Here is a 15,201-nt window from a genome sequence, read left to right as displayed (position 1 = left end):
CCTTGAAATCACAGTCCTGGTGACAACCACAATTTCGACTTCAAATTTTCACGCACGAAAAAGGTTCTCTCGACCGGAATTTCCCGTAATACCGGAATTTAGATCCCAAATCCGTAATAATTCAGGACAATCCGGGAGGGTAAACAGGTCTGAAGACGTATGTATCGAAGTTCACATGGCAGTGTTGGATCATGGACTGGGGCTTGCTTCTTTACTTGTCACCTCGCCGAAAGAGAGAAGACATACAAACAAATACTGGCCAAAAAATGAAACGCACAAACACAAACTGGCCCCCCAAAAAATATACAAACACAAACTGGCCAAAAACGAAGACATACAAACACAAACTGATCAAAAAAGAAGACATACAAACACAAACTGACCAACAAAGAAAACATGCAAACACAAACTGGCCAAAAAAGATGATGTACAAACACAAACTGGCCAAAAAAGATGATGTACAAACACAAACTGGCCACACAAAAAAGAAGACGTACAAACACAAACTGGCCAAAAAAGAAGACGTACAAACACAGACTTGCCAAAAAAGAAGACGTACAAACACAAACTGGCCAAAAAAGAAGACGTACAAACACAAACTGGCCAAAAAAGAAGACGTACAAACATAAACTGGCCAAAAAAGAAGACATAAAAACACAACCCGGGAAAAAAGAAAAGACATATAAACATAAGCTGGCCAAAAGGAAAGTACAGTGGAACCCTCCTTCAAAGCCAACGCCTCTCTTTTAAGAATGTGTTTTCACATGTTTCTGTTCATAACTACAGGAAATGTATCTGATTTTCACAGACTTTTAAGGGGCAACACAGGGGGGTTGCACTTTAAGGGGGCATTCACAGGGGGGTTGCACTTGCACTTTAAGGGGGCATTCACAGGGGGGTTGCACTTAAAGGTGGCATTCACAGGGGGGTTGCACTTAAAGGGGGCATTCTCAGGGGGGTTGCACTTAAAGGGGGCATTCTCAGGGGGGTTGCACTTTAAGGGGCATTCACAGGGGGGTTGCACTTTAAGGGGGCATTCACATGGGGGGTTGCACTTTAAGGGGGCATTCACAGGGGGGTTGCACTTTAAGGGGCGTTAAACCTTAAAGGGGGGTTCCACTTCTGCAAAAATCAAAGACAAACAAGCACAAACAGACCATAAGGAAAATACAGAAGAAGAGTATGTGTGTTGGAAGTGTTCTTTCTAAAAAGAATTAGGTCAACATACCCTTTCGACCCGAGAGCCGGCGGTGCGGAACGTCTTCTTGAGACTGTCGGGACACTGCTCGAAGGTCATCATCAGCTCTCCAGCCATGCCTGCCATCAATAAAATCCGCTTTAGTTCCCTTGTATTATCAACTCCTTAACTGCCATAATACGTATCATGTAAATATTTGGGTATGAACACACAAAAAATCAACACTCTGACAAGGGAAATAACCACTATATATTGCCCTTTGAATTTGCAACAAGATGATTGTAACAAAAACAATAATTCATTAAAAAATTCCCACTCTGTGGATATCTGGTAATGGTATTTGGTATGTATCCAACTCCAAGTGTGTCTGTGCGTACTAATGTACTGAAGGCGAAGGTGGCGCAAAGCTACATCAATTAGTTTCTGAAGAAAATGGGTCCTTTTCAGATTTTGTTCGATTCGAATGGTGCATGGTCCTTTGGTAAACTGCAACCTGTCAATTGTCACTACAACAACTGCACCAAAACGTGCCCACAAACTTACGCATGAGGGTGTCTTTGTCGAGATCAGCGGCGATGTAGTTGTACCAGTCCTTGCCCTCGATGGACTGAGGAATCTGCAACAAGTTCTTAGGTCCATCAACTTAGTGTTGTGTGTAAAATGAAACCTTTTTGATCACGCTCATGCACAGAAATCTATGTTTCCTACAGACACTGAGTGCCCCTATCAACAAGTATTTCTTGGACAATAATATGAGAGCTGGAATTCCTGATTATGAGCAAAAATAAGGTATGAAAACAGCGAGAAGAATGGAGGGGTGAAGTCTAAAGATCAACAGGAAATTTAGAAAAGACAGAAAGATAAATAATGTTAAAAAAAACCCATTACAAACCAAAAATAGAAACAGGGAAATAAAATACTGGCACAAAAAGAACCCCAAACATCACACAACCATGGTACACTTCCACTGTGCAAGAATGGGATAGACAGACAGCTGGTGAATAAGCCAGTAGAACCAAGAGATGAAAGTAAACCCAAAAATACCTGGTAGCGAGCCCACTTGGCCGCAAGGTGGATACAGACGCAGGCAACGGCAGAGGACTTGTACATCACACACATATTGGTCAGATGGAGGCTGAAATTTCACATCACTTTTGTCACTTCATGCTTAACATATCAACCAATAAAAACAAGTAACATCAAAACTTTAAGAAAAGATGCAGTACGTCTACTCTTTCACTTAAAAATTGAGCACACTCCAGAAATACACCTCAGTTCTTCATTACACACACCAGTTGTTTTCTTTCTAACACACACCACTTTTTACCAGAGAGCTGACGACAAACACTAGACAAGATAATGACACAGTGTTGTTCCCAGGCCTCGGTCATTGACTTTTTTGATCCGACACATTGTTCTGACCCCTTGCCAGTCGATTCTCCGATAGCTTTGGCACGAAGAAGTTCTGTAGCCAGGACATTTTGACCAAGTCCAGGTCCAACTGACCTATTGCCTGGGAACAACACTGATGACAGATTTCTAGATCTTAGCCACTTCAACCGTCATGTTTTAACTTGTTCCTGGAATAGGACAGGATTGGACACATGACGCACACAAGTACGTAGTATGTCTACAGACGGGGGGCAAGGAATACACACCTGTTTGTGGCCAGGAAGTACGCAGTTTGTGCAAAGTCTTTGCTGGCTGCTCCACAACAGCAGCGCACAAAGGGTGGGAGGGTTGGAAAAGACCAAAACGACAAGAGTTAGACTTCGTATGGCAGTCCTTCTCAATTGTCATTTCACGCACACTAGCCCTCATTTTTTCAACACTCTCTCAAACCGTCAGTTCAGTCCTTAGGTTGTGCGAGAAACAGTCCCCCTGATGATGTGTAAGCGTTTCTTCAGACCTGACCTACTCACCTAGCGCTTCATGACTGTACAAGATACCTTCATACCCCCTGAAGCCCGAGTATGACTGCCTAAATAGTGGGCAAAAATTGGCCACACAAGTCAAAGATCACTAGTGCATTAAACGAGTGCATGTAGATGTTGCAGCCCAACAAGCATCTTCATGTAAATCTTCACAGGCATCAACAATCTAGCTGCTACTTGTTTTCATGATCATTTTGTTATTGGTAAACAGAACCATATTTGTTTTCTCCTCTGAGTCTGATTGTCAGCTTCCTCACTGATCACTTGCGGCACATGTTCATATCTTCTTACAAACTGCAGTAGATTGGATTTTAAAACATTGAATGTTCAGTGTTGTGTAAAGGACACTGATTTAAAATCAAGGCCTCATTAGCTCAAATTTCATTTTGGCAAGAAGTTCTGCAATGGGAAGTCTTCAACTTGAAGATAGGCTTAACAGAACCTGATCTGGTATTATTATTAATCTCATTGCAAATTCTAACTATTCATCTTCTTCCTAGCTCTCTTCTTACTCTGAATTGTATGCGGTTAGCCGTGTTATTGCTTGGATCTTTCCCCTTTTTTTCAACGACTTAACTCTGCTTAAATCAAATACTTTCTTTTGCTAACAACAATGTATCACTCAGTAGAGTGAGCCACAGGATGTTGGAGTTCAACCACATTCCCATTCAGAGAAACCCATTTCTGCACAGAACCCTAGGACTGCATTGACGCTACAACCCACCACAACATCATCATCATGCAAGCAACCCCTTGCGACCCTGACAATCAGCGTTAAGTCATTTTTCCGTTGCTGACATAGCAGATTGCAGATTTGAAACAAAAAGCCTGAAACATCAGGCAATCTGTTTGTATTTTGAAGGGGTTGCTTGCAGAAGATTCCATTTCTTATACAATCAACATATGTAATCATCTATGATGTTTACATTACATTAACGAGTCAGATGATTACAAGATAACCTTGTGTTGTCATCTGTGCTGTATCTAACGACATGGCATTGTTCATATAAGTACTGTCACATGGTCAGCTCAATAATAGATTTAACTGTACTATTGGTAGTGTGTTTCATGAATGGCTTCCCTTTCCTGGCACCTACAGTTTATGCTCCGTATCAGAGTTTCGACAACAATGCTGGTGTGTTCTTACCCTCTCGTTCTTGTTGTGTTTTTATCACAGCTAAATTCAACAAACTCAACAAAAGTCTGGAACAGCTGTGTATAATTTAAACCACTGCAGCACTCAGATTGTTTTCACCAACAGTAACAAACAAACAAAACTAAAGTTCAGATCTGCATTGCCGCATGTCTGTCTTTCCAATTTCATTTTGGATTGTTGCTTATCGGAAGAAAAATATGCATCATAATTCATCAACAATGAAACAAACCCAAAGGAAAACTCAATGAGTGACATGCAGAATAAGTGAAACATTTAACTTTGAGGGTCAACAGACATGACTGTGCTGTCTGTATAGTATCTCTTTTCCTTAATAATATCTGCAAGTTCTTTATGTATGTGTGTGCATGTGTTATGGTTAATATCCAGCATGCATGTCCTCAGCATTTTTTAGGCAAAAAAAAAAAATAGGTGTGGTTACGGTAACATAGCCAAAAAAAATAGGGTAGGTAGGTAGGCAATCACTTTTTTTTTTTGGTTAACTTTTTTTTCTAATGTGTACAAATGAAACCTACTTGACAGGGAAATAAGTGTGCGACTCGGGCGCTTTCGCTTTCATTGCGTTTTTTGCACTCGTTTTTTTTTTTTTTTTTTTGTTTGACAAATGTAATAAAAGGTTATAGGATCGGCCCCTAAAAATAGGGTAGGTCGGGTTACCGTAACCACACCTATTTTTTTTTTTAGGCCTTAACATACTTTTTACACAAAGCCTCCTGGGAAACTACTTTCAAAGGTCAAAAGACTCAAATGTAACGTCAATACTAGTGAAAGATTCAGTTTTATAATTTTTAATATAGAGTAGTCTTTCTTGGATCCTACCGGGTGTACGTTTTAATAGATGATTAAGATTTTCTTGTGAACCTCTGATGTTCAGAATAAACCAAATGGTCTGAATTTGTGCTGAGTTTTCAGGAGAAAAAAAACTTGTGGAATTCTCAATGTCTTCAAAAGCACTGTTTCCATTAAAAACAAACAAACAAACACAGAAGCAACAAAATTAAGTAGCAACAGAATCCACACAACAAGAACAATTGCTGTACCTCTGAATTTTGGCAAATCTTTGGACACAAAAGGTTTAAAGCCAAAGAAGTGTTAAATAAAGCCAATAGAATCTGTACAAAATGATATTACTGAGACAACATGCAAGTAAAACTGAAAGTGAGCGGATACCATGGTACAGTGGAACCCCTCTCTAGCGACCTTGAAAATGTTGACAAAAATCGGTCCTTATGGAGGGGGGTCCTTACAGAGGGAGGGGGCGGGGTCAGAGGGCCACAAAGAAAGTCACCTCAGATTTTCTTAAAAAAAGAAAACAGAGAAGTTTGAGTTGCTGACGACCGTTTCCTCAAGCAAACTGCTTTGATTTCATGTTTGACATTGTCGATGGTGTCCACCAGTTCTGGTGCATGTTTCAATGCAAAAAGAGTTAGTTTCTGAGCAAGCATTCTTTACAGCAGTCCCTGCAATGATGAAGGCCCTCCGAGAAAGAGAGTGAAAAATCGGCCACCGTTCTCAGCAATGCTGACTGAGAGTCTTGGCTTTGTCTGACAAAGTCGTTACACAAGCTGTTAGGTCGGTCCTTAGACGTTAGAGCGGGGTGGTCGCTACACTGGTGACAACTATATAAGGAAACACATCGGTTACAAAAAAAGGGTCGTTGTGGCGCGGTAGTCGTTAGAGAGGGGGGTCTTTGTGAGGGGTTCCACTGTATTACAAACTGAAAATAGCTGTACAACAAATCTGTTTTATGCACTAAGAAAGATACCACTAAGAACAAACAGGCAAGTCAATCGAAGATGGTTTTTCACATGTCGGAAAAGTTTGTGGTGGGCTGGTTTCTTTTTATACATGAAGCTAGCGCACCAGACCAAAACAATTAAGCGATAGCAACCAAGCAGAGAAGTAAATCAAAGTTATTACATCAAACAGAGAAAAATACATAAACCAGGGACATACCTTTCAGCATTTGGCATCCTCTAACGACGTAGGTATGAGGATGGTTTATCTGCAGATCAAATCCTGAAAACACAAAACCCACAAGCTGATAATAATAATAACAGCTATTGCTACGCTGAAAATACAATAGCGATTATATAGCTGTTCTGACCTTTATTTGTTGTTCCAAACTTACAAAATGACAGTTTTTGCGTCGATCTCAGGTTTTGATAGCAGACGCCGTTTCTTATGCGCAATAGTTTTGCGCAGGCGCCACACTAACTTTGGAAAAAAACTCGATTTGACAACACAGCTGTTAAACAGCTTTTTATTAGTTCATTCGTATACAACAAAAAGAAGTTTGAGTTGTTTTAAATTTTGAACAAGACTACTTATGAAGAAGACCAAAACACAACATCAACGGAAAACTAGAAACAACTGAAGAACTAGGATGCAACAAGGGGAGGAAAAGAGAACAGCTAATCCGTACAAAACGAGCAGACGGCAGCGACGTTTCCAGTTTGGGTGAATGGCATTTATACTTGTCTCGTCATGAAGCGAATTTTTCAACCTCAGTTATAAACGACTACATGAATGTTAGTGCCATGGGTTGTACATCAATACTTCAGAGGGGAAGTGGGGTATTTAGTGTGGAGTTACGAGATAAGAAAAGCCGAATGCGAAAATTTGTGTCAGTCGGCAACTGTGAACTAAGCTCACAGGCACACAAAAACGGCTGTTCCGTTGTACTCCCCTGTTTGAACTACATCTTTTAACTTTGGGCATTTTGTGGTGTTTAGGGACAGAAAATAATAGGTTTAGTCCTGTTTCATCAGGAAGTTAGCAGAAAAGGGTATGCTATCGACATTTGTAAAGCTGAAAAACATTCCCGAGAAGAATTTCAAGCTGTCAGTGTATGTCGTTGTCGATCAGTGAAACATCATGTGGTACAGGTGGGTAAACCAGAACCATTCGTCTTTGTTATTGACAATATGCTTTTGGATATTGAGAAAAATGGCCGACTTGAGTAGCATTATGCTTTGATGATCGGAAGAGACCATCCAATCACAGCCCCCGAATTGCCACACGTGTTCATCAGAATAGCTATATTTTCTCTTTAGTGTTAATTTTAGTGCTCTCACCACTTTAAAAGGTCTGAGAAATGAAGGGCTTGAAAAGGAGAGAGACTACAGGTAAATTTACACAGGTCATGAACAGAAAATCTGGAACAAAAGGTCTGAGTAAAGGGGACGGGGGGGTTGAGTGCACTCAAGCAAACAAATCACAACCCAATGAAACAAACATTTAAGATTTTGTTGAAACAAAATAAAAACTCCTAAGAAGCGGATTGAAACAAAAAATTAATGAAACTAGAAAAAAAGAGACTTACCAAGCAATTTGAGAAGGGTGTTCTCCATCAACTTCCCTTCCTCTGCCTGAGCTGTCACTTCTTGTGCCTGCAAACATAAGTCATAACAATTAACATTGGTCATAAGACCATCATGAACATGCGTCCTTTTGAACAATGAACACCATTTCCCTATATTTCTTCACATCAATTCCAAGCAACTGTTGTAGAATTTCTATCTTCACTGGTGACATGATTTTTAAATAACAAAGAAAAATTTAACAAAAGGAAAAGAGGAAAGAAAGAAAAATAAGCTGGAAAAAATGTTTAGTATTTTCTCTTTCATTTCTGCTCTTTGAACAACTTATGCTTGTGCTCTTTACTTTAGGGGAAATTTGTTGAAAATCTTGCAAACACAAACACTTAAAAGTCAAAACCACAATAGACAGGCTTCTCTCATGTTTATCTGCAGGCCTAAAAGTGGCGAGTATTTTACTCGCCATGGCGAGTAGAAACATGTAAATGGCAAGTACAAATGCGAGTAAAGTTGCTAAAACAAATGGTTGGTTTGGCAAGTAAAATTTGCTCTCTGGCTAGTAAATTATGAGAAGTACTAGCCAAAGGCCAGTGCCCCATTTTGTGGACTTTCAGCATTGATCTGTTTCTCGTTAACACTATTACACTATTAGGAACTATTTGAGAAAAAAAATGATTGTGTGTCATTACCCTGCTTACCTCTCGCTGCTTGTCATGATAGTTGGTCTTGGGCTGCGTGGGGATCAGTTTCAGCTTGGTCTGAATCAGATGCTCCAGTTTCCGCGGCTGTTCCTCCACTTTGGCAGCCAGGAAGAGACACATGGATGCCGCCAGCTGAACAAAAAATGATGTTCAATGTCAGTAAGTCCTCCAAGTGTATGCCAATCAACACTTGAATAACATGTATGAGTGTCAATGACATTCAAATCAGACCAAATGTTAAAGATTCATAATCACATCTTGAAAGGAAAGTTTTTTACCTCATTATAAAACTGCCCTTGGTTGGGTGTTTTTTTGTTCTACATAACAAAATTGCAAATATTGGAAAACAAGGTAAAACTAAAAGTAATAATACAACGTAACAATATTTGTATGGCATAAATCCCATTATTGTTCTAAGCACCTCCTACACTGAGTTTACGAAGAATTACTCAAGAACTGAAGAAGAACTTACATGTTTGTTGAAGCGTTTGAGGTCGGTCATGCAATAGAAGCGCCTCAGATAAACACAAGCGGTGTTGATGCACAGCTGGGTTCTGCAAGAAACAAAAAACTAAAATAACAAGCAGCTTTAAAAGTGTAACCTTTCATTACAATAGTGATTATTTGTCAAAATAAGTGTCCTCACTATCCCTACAAATAGCCAGCTGTGTGTGATATACCCAGTGTAGTCACCTCGAGGCTACTGGCATATAACCTTCCACTTTAAACTTCTTCATGCTATAGTAGGGTAAATGATGTCTAGAGGCGGCGTACTAAAACTGTGCCAGTCAAGGGTTTACCACAGGGACCGCTATGCTAGCTGGATTGGTCTAGATTAATACCCACAAATAAGCAGCTCTGTCCTTTTGTGTGTTGTTGCTGGTTTGATTTTTCTTCACCCCTAAGTGGCAACAATGGTCCCTGTGGACTTTGGCTACTAGTACTACCTGGAAATAGAAGTATAGAGGTCAAGAAGATAGCACTCCTTTTGTTTAGCATACTACAGTGTTTCACATCACTCCCAATTGGGAGTTTTTTACGTCATGTTTTTCCAAAAAACGTCATGTTTTTTTTAGCTTGGGAGTAAAAAAACGTTATGAAAAATCATTTGGGAGTATAAAAACGTTCAAGAATTTCAGATGGAAGTATTGGGTTTCGATATTGAGCAGTGTAGAAAAAGTACATCGATGTACTTTCAGAAGCAAACCCTATTTTAGTCGCGCTCAGACTCGCCGCTTGCCGAGAGTCGACGGCCATGAACTGAAGAAGCTTCCCTAACAATGTGAAGGGGCAACAACGGAAATGCAATAGAGACTGTGCCAAAAGGTGACGTTTTCATGTCAGTATGTCCCAAATGACATCACCAGTACATTTTTCATTCTATCTAATCTGTTTTCGTTCTATTTTTTCTCATAACATGCGTTAACAATTGATTGCCAACTGGAATGGAAGAGCACAAAAAGTGTAACTTGATATGTAGTTTCTCTAGAGGGAAAAACATCTTCCACTTTCATGTCAGTGTGTCCCATGCAACATACATTTGCCAAACAGCTATGTGCAAGTAGATTATTTGTTAGTGGTATAGAAAATACTGATCAACAATTAAAGTCAGTTTTCACATTCATTTTCTACCTATTTCTTATTTGTTTATTCTGTTGGCAATGGTGAAATGTCAGCAATCGTGTGTCATTCGGGACAGTAGACATGACACCTGACCTTTTGGCACAGTCTCAATAACGAGTAGTTTCCCTTGACGCGTGCCATGTGCTTACGATCAAAATGGCGTCTAAAGGGAAACAAAATAAACAACATGCGAAATCTACCAAGACCGCATCGCTGGCTTCGTTTGGGTTTATAGTGCCTGCTACACAACCTGATGATGCCTCTAGCAGTCTGAAAATGCTAATCGTACACACCATCGAATTCACGAGAAAGGTGTGTGACTGACTGTGTGAGTGTGTGTGTGTATGTATGCAGTTCAGACGCGGTCCAGTCCAGACTCCCTTATTTTTAAGGAAGGGAGAACTTGAGCCCCTGTCAGTCACTCCAGAACACGCGTTCGGAATGCACGATAAGCGCGCGTGCTTGATACGGTTAGTTAAACACCTCCCTCGGCCTTTGGAAATTTGACACTGAGAGCCGAAGGCGCAGCTCTGCCCAGTCCATAACTGATAAAACAAGAGGCACATACAATACACGGGGGTAGAGGAGACGAAATAGGTGAACAAGAATAATCAGATATGTAATAGTTTTACTGCATTATAACAAACATTTAGTGTTAATGCTGCTACATTTAAATTAAAGCCATGGTTTTTTTTTAAGGTGTTGTTCTTTGAGCAGTCGCTGTTATTCAGAATAGTCCGGCGCCTGTGGGTGGACATGAATTGCGAAAGCTGTTCCGAGAAAGGTTTAAAAATATTTATCAATTTTAAAAGGAATATAAAAAGGAAAAACATCAATCTACATACAAGTAAAGGCTGTAGTTATCTGTCTGTCGTGAAAAAGGTCAATGTATTCAATGTTTTCCTTACACACTGGGTGTAAATGAGAATTCATACATCTCAGCAACTTTTCAGTAAATGCGATACATGCAGATACACACACGAAATCAGCGGCAGCATGAACGAAAAGCCGAATTTCGATCACAATTTCGAAGTTATAATTGAAAACAATGAGAGTTTGAAAGGAATGAGCTCTGTCTGAAAGAAATAATTATAGACTGCTCAGTTATTTTGCTTTCGTTGGTAAACATTTTCACACACGACAAAACTAAATCCAAGAAGTAGTGTTTAGAAGCCGATCCTACACTGGGGGGTACAGATAGCTTCCTACAAAGCTCACCTAAGCAATAAAGCTCCCCCACCCCCTCCCAGTGCAGGGGATACATGCATGCTTCCTGTTTCTAAGTGCGGGTAGACAATCAGACTAGTGTCGGAAAAAGCGGGTTATAGTTCCTGCACCCCCTCTCTCTCTCTCCCTCTGTTTCTCTCTCTCTCTCCCTCTGTTTCTCTCTCTCTCTGTCTCTGTCTCTCTTTCTGTCTCTCTCTCTCCCTCTTTCTGCCTCTCTCTCTCTCTGTGTGTCTCTCTCTCTCTCTGTGTGAGTGTGTGTGTGTATGTCTCTCTCTTTGTCTCTTTCTGTCTCTCTCTGTCCCCCTCTCTCTCTCTCTCTCTTTTGACAAGAATTTGTCATTGTCATTGTCTCTCTCTCTCTCCACTCTCTCTCTCTCTCTGCAGCTGCAGGGGTTTCCCTCTTTCTTAAAAAAATAATTGAACTCAGTTTACAATGATGCCAGAACGATATCGTTTGTTTTGCTCTGTCTGTCTCCCCCCCCCCCCCCCCCTCTCTTTCTCTTTCTGTCTCTCTCCCTGTCTGTCTGTCTCTCTCTCTGTTTCTCTGTGTGTCTCTCTCTCTGTCTCTCTTTCTCTTTGTCTCTGTATGTATGTATGTATGTATGTATGTATGTATGTATGTACGTATGTCTGTCTGTCTCTCTCTCTTTTTTTTTTTCCTTCACTTCTAGTTTAAAACTGTCAACACATTTTCCTAGCACTGTGAACACATTTTTCGATGTCAGTTTTGGTTTGGTTTGTTTTAATTTGCTTGCTGGGGATTTTTTTTCTTGTTTTGTTTTGCCGATGTAATTGAAAACAATTCTGGAGTCGTGTTTGAGTCGTGAATGCACTTAATGAAGTTTTCATAAGTGTTGTGAAGTTACACATTTCTTGCAAACTTCGGTAAAATGGTAACTGTGTTTTATAAGAGTTTTTCAATTGTAGCTCTGCAAAAGCCACGATCGCCTACCCTATCAATGTATGACTCCATGCTGTTAAAGAATGTGAAGGAATGTTTAGGATTTTGAACGGGAGCAATATCTTCCAAAGTAACCGAGTCGAGATAATAGAGCATAATTACTTCAATATTGAGCACAGACATATTTGTCGGAGAATGAAAAAATAATGTAAAAAAAATCATTATGTGTGTGTTGAACTGTTACTTAGGTCAACTAATTCAATTGAAGTAGATTTAGTAAGATGTGAGTGTGTGTGTGTGTGTGTGTGTGTGTGTGTGTGAGTGTGTGTGTGTGTGTGTGTGTGTGAGTTTGAATAATGAGAGAAAATCGCCCGCCGTTTCCATGTTTCTGATTGTGGTGTGTGCGTGTGTGTGTGTGTATATGTGTGTATATATATGTGTGACTGTGTGACTGTGTGTGTGTGTGTGTCTGTTATTGCTGAGCATAAGTCATAATGATTCAAAAAGTTCAGAAAGCCTGCACTTGGTCAGATATGTATCTTTCAACCTTTCAGCTGAGTAAACTTTGATCAGTCTTTCTGTGCTCGAAGTTAAAAAAAAACGGGCCTGGTTTGAGCAGTGACACAGGGAAATCTGTACATCAAACCTCTGCAGCCCTACACAGAGAGAAATTCTCTCCACAGAGTCCAGAGTCTTCGGAGTTGTCAGCGTTTGGAAACTTGATAGTCTGCTACCGACGGTGGGAAAGTTCTTGACCGCAGCATGGCAGGTCAAAATAACACACTGGGACCGAAGCGGCGGTGGAGCTTAATTGATACCGACATGGTTACTGCACAAACGGCTAGCTAAGCCCCTCCTCCTACTGGCACGTGCGAAGACTGCGATGGCGCGTGCTAGGACTGCGCCTAGACTGTATGTGTGTGCGAGCGCGCGCAAATACCAAGTCAAAACTCAACATTAAAAACAACACCTTGATAGTTTAAAAAAAATATCAATTACAGCTGTGCATTCATGAAGGCTATTTGTTATGAAAAAAAACTCCTTAACATTTGGATTGGGAGTAAAAAACCTTCTTAACTTTTTGCTTGGGAGTGAAAAAACTTCATGTTTTTTTAGGTTGGGAAACACTGATACTAGTTTTCATCAAGCCAGCTGAAGTCTTGACAAAATGGGATCTCCCACATTGCCCAAAACCCTGACAAGTAATTTCTTAGACTCAAAATTACACCCTTTAAACCCTTAATTTGAACAGTCAACTTGAATGACACATAACTATGAGAAACAAAAAGAAAAAGAGAAGATAAAACTAACAGATTTGTCTCATGCAGACAAAGCTTTCACAAAGAGAGAAAGTGGGATTGACTCAGTGAATCACAGAATGGGAAGGGCAGCACCATTGGCATTATTAACCGGAACACACTGACTATGTTATGTAATACTAAAATGTGTAATGTATTTGATCTGTTGAGGTGAACCCCGATGGGGAAACAAACACCACCCAAAAAATGTGTACACAAAGTAGCTTATTTAATTATAGAGCATACGTGAGTGCAATAATCTTTGGAGTGTTGTGAAAAGGGCTCTCGACTCATCAGAGCTCGCTGCGAGTGCAAGCGCCACGAGGAATTTCAGGAAACAACTCGGCTTACGGCGCCGAAAACACCATGAGCTACAGAACACCGATCACGCAAATTTTGCATCAAAACAGGTCCATCTCAACTCAATGGGTCACAAGACGGATCAAAATAACAACAACCCCGATTAATTTTCGCTTATTTCGACAAAAAGCGTGTTTTCATTTACGATTTTCTGGGAAAAAGATGGCGGAGCACTTACACTCCAAGGCGCTGTCCCATGTCTTGAAGAAAATTACATAACATTTGTAACGTTTGGTCCTCGTGCTGTTGGTTTATTCCTCCCACACGGCTTGGCGTTTTATGATGGAAAAACTCCTTCGGGAAAAGCCATCTTTCGTCTTGTCTGTTCCAAATCCTATTCGTTTTTTCTTGACTTGATTCCATGTCTATCTTTAAACAAAGATGGAGGCCGGAAAGACGGCGAGAATACAATCCCGCAGCGAAGGCCTCTTTTTACCTCATGTGAAACAAATTAACACTGCTCTCCCCAACGAACATACAGCAGATCTGTAACTTGTGCATATGAACGCTTCCTTACCATACAATTATTATGTATAAAAAGTTTATATGGGCATTGAGAGAGAGAGAGAGAGAGAGAGAGAGAGAGAGAGAGAGAGAGAGAGAGAGAGAGAGAGGGAGGAGAGAGAGAGGAGAGAGAGGGAGGGAGGGGGGGGGGGGGGGGGGGGGGTTAGAGGCAGACACAATAAGCTTAACAGAGATAGAGAAAGATTCTATCAGACTGTCTCTGTGCAGCACATCTGTGTGTAATTTTGAACTGCAGCTGATTATCCAAAGTCTTTTCAGAAGAAAACAAAAGGAGTTAAACAAGACACTGCACACACACACAAATTTATAAATTTTAAAAATTAAAAAAACTTCTGCATGGCAAACCAAGTGGGCCTTTCATCAAAACGGAAAAATAGTTAAATATGTTTTTAAAGACACAAAGTTCAATATTGAAAGGTTTTTATTTTATCAGCAACACTCAGAATTGAATTTCATTATCAGGACAGCCACAGTCACTTTGGATTTAAAAGATATAAAACTTTTCAATGATCAAAAAGAATTCTTGCTTTTAAGTCATATAAATATTACCACACAAAAAAGGTCTGTATCTGAAACCAATCACCATATTTGCACACAAAAATCTTCAGGTTACTGATACCACGTGCATCAAGTATAGACCATCAGAATGTAAATCATGTAATAATGTTATAATCTTCGTCCAGTGCATGAGACACTAGAATGGGTTTAAACATCTTATTCAAAAATGTGTATCTTTGCTCTGGTAACCTAACCTAAAGACATGGTTAGCATTGTTCGTCCTTTCTCCCTCGATATTTGATATAGATGCATCACAGTCGATGTGTCAATTTACTTTCCGTTTCAAGTAGTGTTGAAAAAAATACTTTCTTATTTTGGTACATTGTAGTGGAAAGATAGTCAATGTACGGCTTTCTTTCCTTTAAAAAAAATATGCGTTCCC

General features: G+C 40.1%; 1 protein-coding gene across 1 annotated transcript in view; it reads right to left on the bottom strand.

The window, feature by feature from the left end:
- Positions 1 to 14,118, bottom strand: part of LOC138946752 (cyclin-T1-like) — a 110,054-nt gene extending 95,936 nt beyond the window's left edge. The window contains exons 1-9 of the mRNA XM_070318155.1: positions 13,915 to 14,118; positions 8,800 to 8,881; positions 8,325 to 8,459; positions 7,632 to 7,698; positions 6,263 to 6,325; positions 2,857 to 2,902; positions 2,243 to 2,333; positions 1,742 to 1,814; positions 1,229 to 1,317 (exon numbers count right to left, since the gene is read on the bottom strand). Coding sequence (XP_070174256.1) covers positions 1,229 to 1,317; positions 1,742 to 1,814; positions 2,243 to 2,333; positions 2,857 to 2,902; positions 6,263 to 6,325; positions 7,632 to 7,698; positions 8,325 to 8,459; positions 8,800 to 8,881; positions 13,915 to 14,099 — 831 coding nt within the window. The 5' untranslated portion in view covers positions 14,100 to 14,118. The remainder of the gene's footprint in view (positions 1 to 1,228; positions 1,318 to 1,741; positions 1,815 to 2,242; positions 2,334 to 2,856; positions 2,903 to 6,262; positions 6,326 to 7,631; positions 7,699 to 8,324; positions 8,460 to 8,799; positions 8,882 to 13,914) is intronic.
- Between the last annotated feature and the right edge of the window lie 1,083 nt (positions 14,119 to 15,201).

This window comes from Littorina saxatilis, linkage group LG14, assembly GCF_037325665.1.
Source record: "Littorina saxatilis isolate snail1 linkage group LG14, US_GU_Lsax_2.0, whole genome shotgun sequence".
Lineage (NCBI taxonomy): Eukaryota > Metazoa > Mollusca > Gastropoda > Littorinimorpha > Littorinidae > Littorina > Littorina saxatilis.
Note: the sequence above shows the minus strand (reverse complement) of the source record. Positions and strands in the feature narration are given on the sequence as shown.